At 40.2% G+C, this 15,475-nt stretch overlaps 2 protein-coding genes across 2 annotated transcripts in view; one reads left to right on the forward strand and one right to left on the reverse strand.

Annotated features, from left to right (window-relative positions):
* The window catches only part of TEX9 (testis expressed 9), a 41,660-nt gene extending 41,181 nt beyond the window's left edge, over nt 1-479 (forward strand). The window contains exon 12 of the mRNA XM_063445704.1: nt 358-479. Coding sequence (XP_063301774.1) covers nt 358-435 — 78 coding nt within the window. The 3' untranslated portion in view covers nt 436-479. The remainder of the gene's footprint in view (nt 1-357) is intronic.
* A 2,136-nt stretch (nt 480-2,615) lies between these two features.
* MNS1 (meiosis specific nuclear structural 1) overlaps nt 2,616-15,475 on the reverse strand; it is a 29,702-nt gene continuing 16,842 nt past the window's right edge. Inside the window, exons 5-10 of the mRNA XM_063449086.1 lie at nt 12,660-12,889; nt 10,379-10,595; nt 9,614-9,721; nt 7,575-7,832; nt 6,826-6,951; nt 2,616-2,964 (exon numbers count right to left, since the gene is read on the reverse strand). Of these exons, the coding sequence (XP_063305156.1) occupies nt 2,857-2,964; nt 6,826-6,951; nt 7,575-7,832; nt 9,614-9,721; nt 10,379-10,595; nt 12,660-12,889 (1,047 nt within the window). The 3' untranslated portion in view covers nt 2,616-2,856. The remainder of the gene's footprint in view (nt 2,965-6,825; nt 6,952-7,574; nt 7,833-9,613; nt 9,722-10,378; nt 10,596-12,659; nt 12,890-15,475) is intronic.

Raw genomic sequence — 15,475 nt, forward strand, 5'->3', positions numbered from 1 at the left:
AACTGAAACTGTCTCTAAAGTAAATGTGATGCTGCAAGCTCCTGGAAATGGTAGGGTCCTACAACCTCCGGAAATTCCGGTACTCAAAGCAGTTTGTTGGACTCTGATCAAGATCACAGCTTGGGGTGAAAAAAATCTCAATAGGGGTGACAGTGACTCTTTTTATTTTTCTTTCTGAGTGGAACTGCTCAGAGGTGGATTGCCCTTTAATGTATTAATATAGTTGTTCACTTATCTAAAATGTGGAAAGATACATTTTATTCAGATATTTGTAAATAAATCCGAAAGGGGTTGGGGGGACTTCACGATTAAGTATTATTTAACCTGATTTTCTTTTAAACTATTTTTATTTTATAGATGCACATAGAATCTGCAAAGATGCTTTCATTTACAGAAGAAGAATTTATGAAGGCTCTGGAGTGGGGAAATTCTTAAGGTCATCTTTCATAAGTCTCGTGCTCTCACTATTATGACTTAATTAGTAAAATTGTACATGCACATTTACAAAATAACCATTAAAGGGACTCTATAGGCACCCAGACTACTTCATCTCAATGAAGTGATCTGGGTACCATGCTCTGTCGTCAAAACATTGCCATTCTGCAGTCTGACAGCCACTAGAGGCACTTCCATCAAAATAGCATTGTGAAAATCTGCTCTTTCAGTCAGATGGTTTCAAGCACGCTAGCCTTCCAATGCTTTCCTATGGAAAAGCTTTGGATTGGCTGAAAATCATTGATTGCTTTGATCTCAGCCACAGAGCAGAGGCATGCCAGCAGGATGGTGATCGGCGTGTCGAGGGCTGAAAGGTAAAACTATACCGTTGGTATTCCTAATGCTATAGTATTACTTTACAAATAAAACAATATTAGTGCTGGTACGCAATGTTCATTGATTATGCTAGAAAAAATAAGTTTTGTATTGTACTGTTGAATGGCGACATGTCATGCTTTAACTGAAATGTGACCCTATAGGCAATGAATATATAATTCCATAGAAATAAATTAGATATTAATAGAATTATTAGATAGATATTAAATGAACACCCCAAGACAATAGCAATGACTTCTGCAGTAGTTATGGTGCTTTCCCTACAATGTGAGTGTCTAGTAATGTTTGACTACTTACCTGGCTGAGATCGATCAATTACAGTTATTTATATATAGCACCAATATATTCTGCAGACCAATGAGCTGGCAGGTTTGCAGGGCTTGGTTTAGGAGCACTAATGGAAACTCCTAGCAAGGAGAGAGTCAGGGCATTCTAGCGCCATGACTAGGTGGCCTGTAGTGGGTATGGTGCTTGGGATGTTCCTATAAGTATATTTATGTGTACTATGGCAGGTATAACTTAAATGTATGGTAGTATCGCATCATTAATTTCATAATAAATGTAAAGGGCAGCTTTCTATTTGAGATGTAATTAGAATTCAGATATAAATTTAGATATGACAAATTGGTTCCCAACCTAGTCCAAGGCACACCAACAATCCATAGTTGGGCAATTCCATTCCTATGGTAATACTGGCAAAGCCTAGATCATTAGTGTTTGTCAAGGACTTAATTGGTAATCCCTGAGACAAAGGGACCATATTTCATATTTTACATTTATCTACATTGCTTTGTGATGGTAATGGAACAAGAAAGAGTCCTTACATTATAGACCTAGACCAGCTAAAGCTTCCTACCAAATTGGTTAATCGTCACGGAAGCTCTAAAGATTTTTATGAAACGTGTTTTCTCTGGGTCTTGTCTTTGACTGTTCAGACATTAGTCCCTGCAGTTCTGTGAAGTCAAGCATACCCAGGATGTCACTTTATATTGGGATTATTTGTTAACTTTTTATTCTGCCTCTCAGAGCAAAGTAAGTGATGTTTTCATTGATAACCTTTCCGACGAGTAATATTACATTTAATGGTATGTAAAATGTTTTTAATTATTGGTTTTCTTATTCTGGATTAATAAAAATGGGCATTTTTATTAGCAAGATTGAACGTGTATGGTTTTTCTTCCACATAGGGGCATAGGTTTCCTGCAGTGCACATGCGCAAAGCCTATATCTGATAGGCAGGCCACCCGGGACCACCTCCTTAGCATGCTGGGAACCACAATGCTAAAAAATCTCACTCATTCTGTGCTTCATAACCTCACCAAATCAGAGCCAAGTCTCTCAGCTCTCCAACCACTGGTTTACAATGGTAGCATCCCATGTGTCTCACTAGACTTCTGCCAACCGCTATTCATCATGGGACAAGAAAGAACTGGAAGTACATAGAAGGGTTTTAATACAATGAGTAGGAGGGGCTTTTGTTTTATTTAACTATTTATAAACCAAACATAAAGATCTAGACTAGAGGAAGAGGGTGAAAGGCTGGAAAATAGGACAAATACCCCAGCAAATGTAACTATTTATCTTTCAGACCGCTTGTCCCATTGGAGGAAGTACATCATTTGTGTTCTACCATCACATGACATGCAAAATACATGGCTGTATTTGCTCTTACCCTTTCATACTTCAGAAGTATGTGAGAAAAAATATTTAATATTTACAAATAAAAATAAATTTGCACTATTGGTTTGCTGTGCCTTTTCTCAATTCAGTGGGATGAGTCTAGATTGCATTCATTCAAACTACAAACTGTATCTTTTATTGGATTCCATACTAATTTGCCATAAAGAAGTTCAGCAAACTGTAGGAGACAGCAGGTCAGTTACACATTTTTGATAAATTACTGAAGACATTTGATTTTTTTTTTTTTTTTTTAACCTGCATATAGATTCACACATCTCTATTTAGTTGACATAGAAGCAGATCACCATCTAGTGGTGACAATATACCAATGCACAATAATTTGGTTTAAGAGTCCCAGTAATCATCTGAAAACGTGCCTGCCCTTCTTTCCTGGAAAGTTTTCCGAAATTCTTCATCAAACATGTCAAGGTCACCTTCATCTTTAAATATTCCCTATATTAAAAAAACAAAAACAAAAAACAAGTCAGGAATTTTTTTTTGTAATATTCTGAAAACAAAACATACCTGGCTTCGGTGTTTCTATAATATGTGTGTCAAGCATTGCTCTAGTGAAAACAGCTTTTAAACAGGGCCCAGCTTCTGTATCAGTGCTAAACCAGATACTGCTCTACAAAGTATCTTTAGGGATCTAAATGTACTGTATAAGCAGACTGGAAACCCATTTAAACATTTGCCATCGTTATCTCTTTGCCAGACTTCTTTTATCTAAATTACTTGCAGTTAAATTTTTTCGTTTACCCATTGTACAGCTTTGCAAAATATGCCGAAGCTAAAGGATTTTTCACCATCCGTCTAGGGGTTTTTCTTTTTTTCATTACGTCTACTCTCCAGTTCAGATGAGGTTTGCCGGGGAGGTCACCCTCATCATAGGTCTGTGCTCCGTGGGGACCCACATGGTAAATTGAGGTATGTCAGCTCCCACCATGAGAGACTCTATTTCCACCCATTTCCTGCCATCTGGAGGGGAGTGCCATATAGCCACTTCCGTCAATTGATTCGCTAAATAATAGAAGTATAGGTTTGGGAGACCTAATCCACCCCTAGTCTTTAGTCGGTATAATACCTGTCTGGATATTCTGTGTCTTTTGTTTTGCCAAATAAAGGACCCTATTGCCCGTTGTAAAGGCACCAGGTGGGTTTTAGTAATGCGAGTGGGTAAGGCCTAAAACAGGAATAGGATACGCAGGAGGATATTCATCTTGACAGTGAATATGCCCTATCCATGAGATGGGTTTGTCTTTCCATTTTTACATATCACCAATATTGGTTTTAAATAACGGTGAGTAATTAGCAGCATGTAGTTTCTTTGGGTCCGTTAAAGGACCACTCTAGTGCCAGGAAAACACTCGTGCCCCCACCCTCAGGGACCCCCTCCCGCCCGGCTCTGGAAAGGGGAAAAGGGGTAAAACTTACCCTTTTCCAGCGCTGGGCGGGGAGCTCTCCTCCTCCGATCCTCCTCCTCCTCCTCTCCTCCCATTCGGCTGAATGCACATGTGCGGCAAGAGCTGCGCGCGCATTCAGCCAGTCGCATAGGAAAGCATTATCAATGCTTTCCTATGGACGCTTGCGTGCTCTCACTGTGATTTTCACAGTGAGAATCACGCAAGCGCCTCTAGCGGCTGTCAATGAGACAGCCACTAGAGGATTTGGGGGAAGGCTTAACCCATTAATAAACATAGCAGTTTCTCTGAAACTGCTATGTTTATAAAAAAAAATGGGTTAACCCTAGCTGGACCTGGCACCCAGACCACTTCATTAAGCTGAAGTGGTCTGGGTGCCTAGAGTGGTCCTTTAAGTGAATCCCCAGATATTTTAGAGTGTCTTTTTCTAGTTGCACGTGATAAGTGTCCACAGCCATACCGTGTCCGCCGCCGCAACGCCCACAGGTAAAGCACTGGATTTTTTAAAATATTCGTCTTATAACGCGACACTGCCCTATTTTCCGTTATTAAGTCCTGCAGAGCCTCCATAGAGTCCATCGGGCTCGTGAGTGTCAAAAGTACGTCATCAGCGTATGCCAATACCTTAAATTCTCTACCACCTACTCTAACTCCCTTAACTTGTGGATGTCTCCGTATCGCCTGCAGGAGGGGTTCCAACGCGAGCACAAAGAGCAAAGGGGACAGCGGGCAACCCTGTCTAGTGCCATTATATAGTCGGAAATGCACAATAGTTTTTTGTACCTTATTGAAGCTTTGTAGTAGTGCACTTTACCAATCGTAATTAGTGTATTTATATAGCGCCAACTTATTGTCACAGATCTTAATTTTGTTGTTATAGTATTGTTTTTAAATAATTCCTAAAATGGCAAATATTTAGTTAATAACTTTAGTCAGCACTCAAACAGCATTTTGATCTTGTGTGTATAATACAGACAACGATTGCAACACTGGACTTATATATGCTTTTAAAAAATATATGTTTTAAGTGTTCTAAGGGAGTTAAAATATTGCCGGTTCTTTCAATTTCTGATAATGGAATAAAGCCTTGTTTTGGCATGTATAAATGGGATGCTGTGGTCACTGAATAATTTGACTTTTTGTTAACACATAGATGAAACTCCCTGCAGCCAGCAAAATTACAGAGCATTACTGGGAACGACAAAAGTAAAACAAATTCCAAAACTATATATGTGAAGAAACTACCCGGTTTGTTCGGTATTTTGAATTTTCCCCGTTCGTTAGTTGAAACTACAGAACACGGACCACCCCCCCTGGCTCATTTACTTCAAAGTAAACTGTGAATTAAAGGGATACTCCAGGCACCCAGACTACTTCTGCCCATTGGAGTGGTCTGGGTGCCGAATCCCACTACCCTTAACCCTGCAAGTGTAATTATTGCAGTTTTCATAAACTGCAATATTTACCTTGCAGGGTTCCTCTAGTGGCTGTACACTAGACAGCCACTAGAGGGACTTCAGTGTTCATAGACCACGAAAAGTGTTTTAAGCGTCACTGGACATCCTCACGCTATGTGAGGACCTCCAGCGTCGCCAAAATCTCCATAGGAAAGCACTGAATAATGCTTTCCTGTGGGGAGGTCTAATGCGAGTGCGCGGTCATTGCGGGGCATCAGCGCTGGACTCCGGTAAGTCATTGAAGGGGTTTTAACCCCTTCAGCAACTTGGGATGGGGGGTGGGAGGGAGAGAGCACTCCAGGGTCCTGCAGTGCCAGTATTTGTTTTCTTGGCACTGGAGAATCCCTTTAAGTGCTCTCTCTGTGTGGCCGCCATTTGCATAACAAACGCCATCTTGTCGCACGAATGTCTGGAATTAAAATCGGACATCGACTTCCCGAGTGCTGGTCAAACTTCGCTAACACCTGCTTCTGTTCACCGACCAGCCAGGAGGGGAACAAACGGTACCTATGAGCCAGGGGAACAGTTCGTGGATTTGTTCGGTTGTTGGACTTCCCGAAAGAGACCGGTCAAATTATAACTTCCATGGAACTCCCAAACCCCTGAACCGATCTGGGTGATCTTTGGATATGTTGGTCCCCCAGATCGGGACTATCAGGGGATGTGACTTGTGTGGGGTTCCCATGGGGTTTAAGGTACTTTTGGGGTTTTTTGAAAATGTGTTTTTTGTGTTAGGAGATAATTATTTCCAAAGTGAAGGGGAAGGCTTATTGTATTCTATGTGGGAGTGTCCTGGACCTGAGAGCCATTGTAACTACAGTATGTAATTTGTCCCTGTGCCCTCTCAGGTCCAGTGGGGAATGCCCCTGGACTATGTTATTATAAACCCCGTGCCTGGGTACTTGCATAAAAAGTCAAGCAGTTGGCCTGAATAAAACCATTCCTGTTGTACCCTTCCTCTAGTTCAGGCTGATGTTTGTGTATATGATTGACTGCTGGGAAAGACTTCTTGTATGTTGCATTCTAGCTGGAGAACATTCATCTTGATACCCGAACTGCAAGCTATAGTCACTCAGCTCTAGGCAGTTCGGGAGGAACCGAATATGAATGGGTATCTGATATACCAGCATTCATAACAATATATATTTTTTTGTCTCACATAGTAAATTGTATGATATTAACATTACAAAAACTGTTACTATTTCTGTAACGATAGTGGGGAAAGCACTTTTATATATTTTAATTGAAGCTGTCTGAGAGATACAGCAAGGATATCCAACCTTCAGTATGAATTATGGTATCTATACACCAAACACCATCTCTTGGGGAAAAAGCTGGACAGAGGCTAGTAGACAGATACAGTGTAGATCAAGCAGACACCACTGAGCTTGAGGATACCATATTTGGTGGCACAAATGAACCCACGAAATGCTTACCTTTGGTAAATATCCCAACAACTTAGCAGCATGCTGTTTGAGAAGCTTCTGCCTCTCCTCCTCAACAATGGCACGACGTAAAGCTTCTCTTCTTTCTTCCTCGTGCCTTTCTTGAAGTTCCCGCTCCTGCACATTATAAATGAGACTTAGCATGTTTTTCCACTCTATTACATGAAAATTTAAATCTAATTTCTTGACATATGCGACAGGGATTTAATGTCTGTTTTTTCTGGGTTGCATTCATACAAGATTTTCAGATTGATGTATCAGTATGCTACGTAATATATCTACTGTTTAAAATAAAAAAATGAAAGAGGGATGTAAGCATGCATGGGGAACAGTGAAAAATCACTAGAAACCTTATAGGAACACTAAATATCTCGAACACTATACATGCTTTGGTAACAGTTATGTTCTAGCAGACTACTGACATGGGCCCCTAGTTCTCTGTTAAAACCATTTGCAAGTGGTTTGACTAAAATTGAGGGTCACCCAGGTGGTGCCTGTTGCCTGGCCCCTTGCTGGCTGAATTGATAGTTTGAAAGTTACGAATCCAGACTAGAAAAGGCAAATTTTGTTCTAAATTGAGAGGTACGAATTGGATGAGATAGTTGGTTGACATGCTCAGTATCTCATCATCAGGTATATACTAGAACAATAAATGTCATTGTAAAAGTTATCATACCATGCGTTTCCAAAACAAATTTAGATATTACTCTGCCTTTGCTCAAACTAAAATTGTAGCTTACTCTCTCCGCAATATAGTGTTTGCGTTTGTCTTCAAGCAATTTCTCCACCGCCCTCTTGTGTTCAAGTAATTTCATCCTCCTCTTCTGCGCATTCATCATCTCGATTCGGTCATCCTCTGCAAGTTTTGCCAGCATGGCCTGTCTGAAAGCATCCTCTTCTTCTTTTGCAGCTTTCATCACAATTTCCTTAAATGCCATTTGCTCTTCAAAGGTATGCTGCAATTCAAGACGCTGACGGATTTTCTTCTCCATTTCGGCCTAAAGAGATTGAAACATATTTACAATAAAAATACCATAAACCCTACATATCTCTAAACACAATAATTCATAATTTGGTAAACTACAAATAGTTACGTTAAATTAATTACCTGTTTTGTAAAATACAGCTGGAATAATAACCTGGCCAAGAGAACTGGTCACCATGGATGTCAAGACCAGGAAACTACTCACTATGAATGGAGGATTCCACCCAAAATCCAGCACCCAGAGACTGTACACCTCCCGGAAGGAAGGGGGTCGGGGCCTGATGAGTGTCAAGGCCACAGTCCTGGATAAAACACAGAGCATCCACAAGTACATCACGAAGATGGCTCCCAAAGATGAACTGCTAAGGTAATGCCTGAGACTTCCACAGATAGAGGATGCAGAAAAAGAGGAGGTTCCTTGGCAAGACAAACCTCTCCATGGGGTGTACCACCGGCAGATAGTGGATGTGGCTCACATGACAAAATCCTACCATTAGTTGGAAAAGGCAGGACTGAAAGACAGCACTGATGCACTAATCCTAGCAGCACAGGAGCAGGCACTCAGCACCAGATCAATAGAAGCTGGAGTCTACCACACCAGGCAAGACTCACGGTGCAGACTGTGCAAAGAGGCCTCTGAGACAGACCAGCACCTAGTAGCCGGATGCAAGACGTGAGCAGAAACCGCATACACACAACACAAGTTGCTGGGATTTTGTACCAAAACATCTGCACAGAATATTGATTGGAACTGCCTAAGTCCAGATGGGAGATACCACAAAGGGTAGATGAGAATGACAGGGCTACGATTCTGTGGGACTTCAAGATCCAGACAGACAAGTAAGTGCTGGCTGGCCAACCAGACATCGTGGTGGTAGACAAGAAACGACAGACTGCAGTTGTGGTGGATGTGGCAATACCCAGTGACTATAACATGAGGAAGAAGGAACATGAGAAGGTGGACAAATATCAAGGACTGAAAGAAGAACTAGAAAGGATGTGGAAATTGAAGGCAGTAGTAGTCCTAGTTGTGATAGGAGCACTCAGGGCTGTGACTCCCAAGTTGGGGTAGTGGCTTCAACAGATTCCAGGTGGGACATCTGGGATTGCTGTGCAGAAGAATGCAGTTCTAGGAACAGCTAAGATACTGTGCAGAACCCTCAAACTCCCAGGCCTCTGGTAGAGGACCAGAGAATGAGGAATAAAAAGGAGGGGTGAGAAACAGGGGTAAGCTCAACAAAAAAAACACAAAAACACATTTTTGCCTCATAATTCCACTTTCTACATGGATTCCTTGCAGTAGTTAGAGTAATGTTAAAGTGAGATTTCTGTGGCAAAAGTCTTATGGCTTGCCTGGTGTGTGTATTTGTGTTTAGCAATGATAGATAGATATATAGAAGAGATATATTACAAACAAGAATTTTGGTAAAATATAATTCCAGAATGAAAGGATTAGATGTGGGAGCTCTAAATGGGCTGTGTAAAAGGTAAACAGATATCCTGTTACTAGGCATAAAAGCAGCATTTGCACTATCCTCTTAAAGTCTGCATTACCTCCCTCAAGGCAAGCATCTCTGAACAATAAACGCTCTAATCCCCTATTAGACAGCACTAATCTTACAAATCTGTAACTGGTTGTTCACCAATCAAGTTCCTGACGTGTAACAGACTGCTACTAAGCAAAAATCAATGAATTCTCAAACAAATGAACAATCCAGCTCCGTACGCTAGTACCCAAAAAAATATTTAGATTATAAAAACGGTCTGTTAACCACAGCAGTTTGCGTCACTTACAATTTCTCGCTGCCGGGCCTCCTCAGCTTGCTCTTCAAGGTACAGCTCCTCACGCATCTTCTCCAGCTCCTCCCTCTGCTGTTGCTCTCTCTGTATATGATCTGCAAGCTAATAATATAATAATATGTATATTATATAATAATATTAATAACAGTTACAGCAAGTAGTGACTTTTTCATAAAATAAGCCTGTTTAAAAACAGCCCTCCAAAAAAAAACATTTGAATTTGATTAAGTTCGTGATTGACACAATGTATATAGTCAACACAACTGTAGATGATCGCTCTCTGTGATTTTGAAAGCACAGGAAAGTTGTCTTAGTCCTAATGCCAGATTTATATAAAATACCATCACAGCCTATTGTTGTTGGTCTCATAAATCTGCCATGTTGCTATTGCAAAGATAAATTCTGGGCATTAGATCTTTTGAACCATACGCTGCTAAATATAGATTAAGGTTATAGGTTTAAATTAAACAATGTAAAATTATAGTATTAATTACACTTTCTGCTTTGAGTAACACATATGTATATTCCCAGAGCAGACACGGAGCTTGCATGGATCATGAAGTCCCAGAATTCCTATGTATTATTTACTATTACGATGCATGGTTCATACATTGGGTGACATCTGCACTTAAGAAGCTTCTAAAACACCCAACAGTACTAGAAGTTACTATGACCTGCCTGAACCTATTCTTTTATAAAAGGGGAAACATGCTTCTCACTGACTTGTTTTGGACTGAGACAGTGAAATAGTTAAAATACCATTTCTTGAAGAGCCTTCTTCTTTTCCTCCCTATCTCGGACTTTGGCCATGCGATCCTCTTCTCTTCTCTGCTGCATGTTAGCAAAGGCCAGGATTTTACGGTTCTCCTCCTCCATTTTCTCACTCTCCATTTTCCTCCATGTGGTTTGCTGCTCTTTGAATTCTTCAATGTATCGCTTTGTGGCATTCATTTTTTGTAATTTCAGTTGTCTTTCCCTGTTAAAATAATGCAAGTGATGTATAAGTTTTTGACCAACTGACAATTCAGTATAAGAATGTAAAATAAACACTTCAAATGATTTAAAAGTAAAATTTAGACCTTTAGAGAAGAGGGAGTGTGTTTGCAGTTAATAATACGACATAGGGACCGAACTTGTGCAAATAAATGGGCTAAACATACATGCTGTGTTAATAAAGAATTTGTTAAAATTGACTGCATTCAAAATGAATGGTCAATTTGAATTCCATTATTTGCCCGAAATGTCCAAGGAAAAACGTATCCACGTAGCTCATTGTTATGGTTATGACGCTTGGAGTGTTCCTTTAAGTGGTGTTTGTAGCAGGCAAAATTTCTGCTTTATTTTATGCCATGTCTGCGGTGAATGGATTTTCTTTTTTACTCTCTTTTTTGTTATATATTGTATATTAAAGAAAAGTATGTAAAGATATAATCAGACAAATAGTCTTCATTAAAAAAAATTATATATATATATATATATATATATATATATATATATTTTTTTTTTTTACACACACATAAGCAGAAGCTCAGCATTGCTATGTGTATTTTTTAAACCACAGTTTTGACATGTGTACTTTCCGAAATGCCCAATTAAAACACTGCAAGCAGTTGAGTCCTATTTAATTAACATAATTTGAGGCTAATTCCATTTAACCCCTTAAGGACCAAACTTCTGGAATAAAAGGGAATCATGACATGTCACACATGTCATGTGTCCTTAAGGGGTTAAGCAGTGCACAGCTAAATATGTAACTGATCTTCAATGGATAGCTTTCAGTGGCATGACTGGCAGTAAATCATACATATAAACCATGAGTTCACCTCTAATAAAGTATCTGGTAAATAGTGCTGTATTAACTGCTCCAGGACTGACACAGTATGCAACAACATTGCTGTATTAACTGCTCCAGGACTGACACAGTATGCCACAACATTGCTGTATTAACTGCTCCAGGATTGACACAGTATGCCACAACATTGCTGTATTAACTGCTCCAGGATTGACACAGTATGCCACAACATTGCTGTATTAACTGCTCCAGGATTGACACAGTATGCCACAACATTGCTGTATTAACTGCTCCAGGCCTGACACAGTATGCAACAACATTGCTGTATTAACTGCTCCAGGCCTGACACAGTATGCAACAACATTGCTGTATTAACTGCTCCAGGACTGACACAGTATGCAACAACATTGCTGTATTAACTGCTCCAGGACTGACACAGTATGCAACAACATTGCTGTATTAACTGCTCCAGGACTGACACAGTATGCAACAACATTGCTGTATTAACTGCTCCAGGACTGACACAATATACAAAAACATTGCTGTATTAACTGCTCCAGGACTGACACAATATACAAAAACATTGCTGTATTAACCGCTCAAGAAGTGGCACAGTATACATCCTCCAATCAGCAATGATCATTTAAACAGCGACAATGTGGTTGCAGACTTTCAATTCTTGGAAAAGTTATTGGATTAATTGCAATCAGAATTACCAGGCATGAAGAGAAGTACAGATCCAAACTCAAGTGTCATGAAAACCCCAAAATGTATGTATGTATGTATGTATGTATGTATGTATGTATATTATATATATATATATATATACACACACACACACACACACACACCCCCCACAGAAAAGATGTGCACTCCTTTATCCAGTGTGTTTATTCAATCTGTGTCCTGATTGACGTTTTGACCCTGGCGGGATAGATATATATATACCTATGTTTAAAGGTAATCAAGGAGGAGATCAGTATATATACACACTTTATACTAATCTCAATAGCCAGGAGAAATCGCTCATGTTAGATATGCAGGTTTGTAATTCTAAAATTAGAGTGTTCCTTTAAGTAGGTGTGATCGTAAATAGCATGTATTTTAAATGGTTTGTGTAGTTTCCCAAGTAGTCAACGTAAAAATAAAAAATAGAATTCTAAATGTATTAACTAACCCAAAGGAGATGTTGGGGGCAATAAAGTTTGGAAACGCCCATATAGTAAGCCAGCCAGCGGTTATACTTACATTAGGTCTTCCTCATAGATCTTTCTTACAATTTCATCAACCAGCAGTTTCTCCCTCAGGAACTCCTCATATGCATCTTGCTTCTTCAATTCCTTTTCCTCCAACTGTCTCTCCAACTCGGATTGGTAAAGTAGCTTCTCCTGATAGCGTCTAGTTTCTTTGATTAGCTCTTCTTCTGAAGCTCTTTTGTTTTCCTCTTTCATTTGACGAGAAATCTCAGAATCTCTTTTCTGTTTATCAGGAAGAAAATATTATGCAACAACCACCAAATATGGTCATGGAATCTACACGTTATCACCTTACCTTAGGCAGTGGTTATGGTGGCAGGAGTCTCACACTTACCTTTGGTACAGCCTCCAAGTGAGAAATATCTAAAGAGAGAATTCCCCTTTTGCTATAGATATATACATTTCGTGCATATATTGCCAAACACAGACGAAATAGACCTATTGCTGAACTAGGAAATTCCCTGTTCATGCAATGGACCGCAGTTGCCCAGGAGACCCAAGTAAGTGTCAAATTGTAAGAAAACTGTGGCCAGTATCCAAGGAATGAGGTGGCTGTAATGGTTATAGTGCTTAGAACAGGGCTCAGCAACCTATGGCACGTGTGCCATGCAAGGCACTCAAGGGAAGCCACATACACTGCTAGATATACCAAGAGCTGCAGAATAAGCCTCCCTCTCATGCAAATTAATACAAACATCCCACACACAAAAACAGTCCCCACAAACACAACACTACTGACAATCCACATACACACACATTAAATACACAATGTGACATATGATCCAGACACATAATTAGACAAGCTACCCTCATACACAGCCCACAGTCATAAGTATTATTTACAATACCATAAACTACTCATGAACAATCACAATATAACAGCCCACATACACACAAATACAATGTTACAAAGTAACAGCAGCACCCATAAATAACACAAGCACAATACAGCAGCATACACATCTCAATAAAAAAAAATTAAAAAATAAAAATAGGACCAGAACGCCAAGGGACTTCAAGATCTTGTTTTAGCACCGTATTGCTAAAAGGTTGCCTACTCCTGGCCTAGACTGTGCCTTCCATGAAAATGTATGTTACTAAGTATATTCATTTGTACTGTTTATGGTAGGTTTAGATCAAGAAGTCTAGTATTATTGCCTTGTGAATACACAATTTTTATGTTATTTGGTGGACTAGTTCGCTGTGGACTGACCTTTTCTCCATCGCAGTATTATATTTTTTTGAGTAAACAATTTTTATGTTGAAAATCAGGGTCACCACAACCATATAGCGGCACACATGGTTTACAATTTTGGGATAATTGTCAGGAAGCACAAGGCACAGTGCTCCCCATCCTACGGTCACTTTGTGTAGTGTGGCCAGTGGACCATGGTAGAGGAGCTTTAACCTCTACACGGTCTGACAGTAAGTGCTTACGGTGAGCAATGAACAGCTTCCTGTCAGACGGGATTAGGATACAGAAGATCCTCTATTGTGGTCTGCTCAGCCACGCTACATGGAAGGAGGTCAGCAGGCACAGGAGGGGGGAAAGAGGCCACAAATGGAGGGAGGGGCGAAGACATACAAAAGGTACTGTGCGTGGACAGAGAAAACCACAAAAGGGGCAGTGAGGGGGGAAGAGACACACAAATGGGGCTGGGGGGATAGAGACATAGACAAGAAATTCAAGAAGTGGATTAAGAGACACAGGTCAAGTTGTATTTTGGGGGGTGGGAGGAGCGAGCGGCAAACTGCATCTTCACCTGTGCAGCCCAAAATTCTTGCACCGTAAAAAAAAAAAAAAAAAGGTAGAATTTAGTGCACATCCAGAACATGCATTTCTCAGATGCCTTAGAGACCAAAATATATACACAATATACAGACCAAATCAAAAAGACTGTCAATGAAACAGGATTCAAATGTAAACTATATACCGGTAATTAGAATTTTTAGAATATACACATTTGTATGTACACAAACACATTAATTTTACACAAGACCGGTGCAAAGATTTTGGAACAGTGCACACATAAAAATGTAGTTTTTGGGTGGCGGAGCCTAGTAGCTAAGCCGATCGGTTGCACATTTGGGGAGCTCCGTGCAGACTGGCTCCAAAACAGCTTTTATTGCTCAATCCTGCCATGAATTTCACCTACCGAGATATCCCAGGGCTGAGAGGCAGCATCTGCATATCACCTCGCTGTGTCTTTGACCGAGAGAGGCGGCATTCTCCGGAGATGGACCTGCGGCCTACTCACAGTGACCGCAAGGGGGGTGGCCGACCCCTCAGCTGGTTGAAGCATACAGAGACTTTTCTTGTATTCCCCCACTTGCCGGTGAGGGTCAGTCTGGCACCTTCCCCACGTACCTCATTGAAAACTAATAAAGAGAGCGAAGGGAAGAATACCAAATCGATCCCTACAAATAAGGGATAGATTGGATAATTCGACAAAACACCCACCTATTATCCTCTAATGTGGGAATAACCCACTATAAGAATACTAGAAAAAAGAGAAACAAACGGACAGAAGTCCAGAGGAGAGGATAACAGTAAAAAGGAAGCCCTACCTTTAATAATACTAAGGAAAAAATAATTATTAAAATAAAAGTATATACCAAAAGTGGAAGGGAACAGCCCAAAAAGACTATTAGTCAGTAGATTAAACTGCTAATTAGGCTACAGAGGTACTGCAATAATGTCAGCCTGCTCACACTGATAAATGAGGCTGAATGGGACGATATAGAGAAAAATCCTCACAAGCAAAAATGGAGAAAGCCCCCCCTCCTCCCTTCTTGCAAAAATTCCCA

This window comes from Pelobates fuscus, chromosome 3, assembly GCF_036172605.1.
Source record: "Pelobates fuscus isolate aPelFus1 chromosome 3, aPelFus1.pri, whole genome shotgun sequence".
Lineage (NCBI taxonomy): Eukaryota > Metazoa > Chordata > Amphibia > Anura > Pelobatidae > Pelobates > Pelobates fuscus.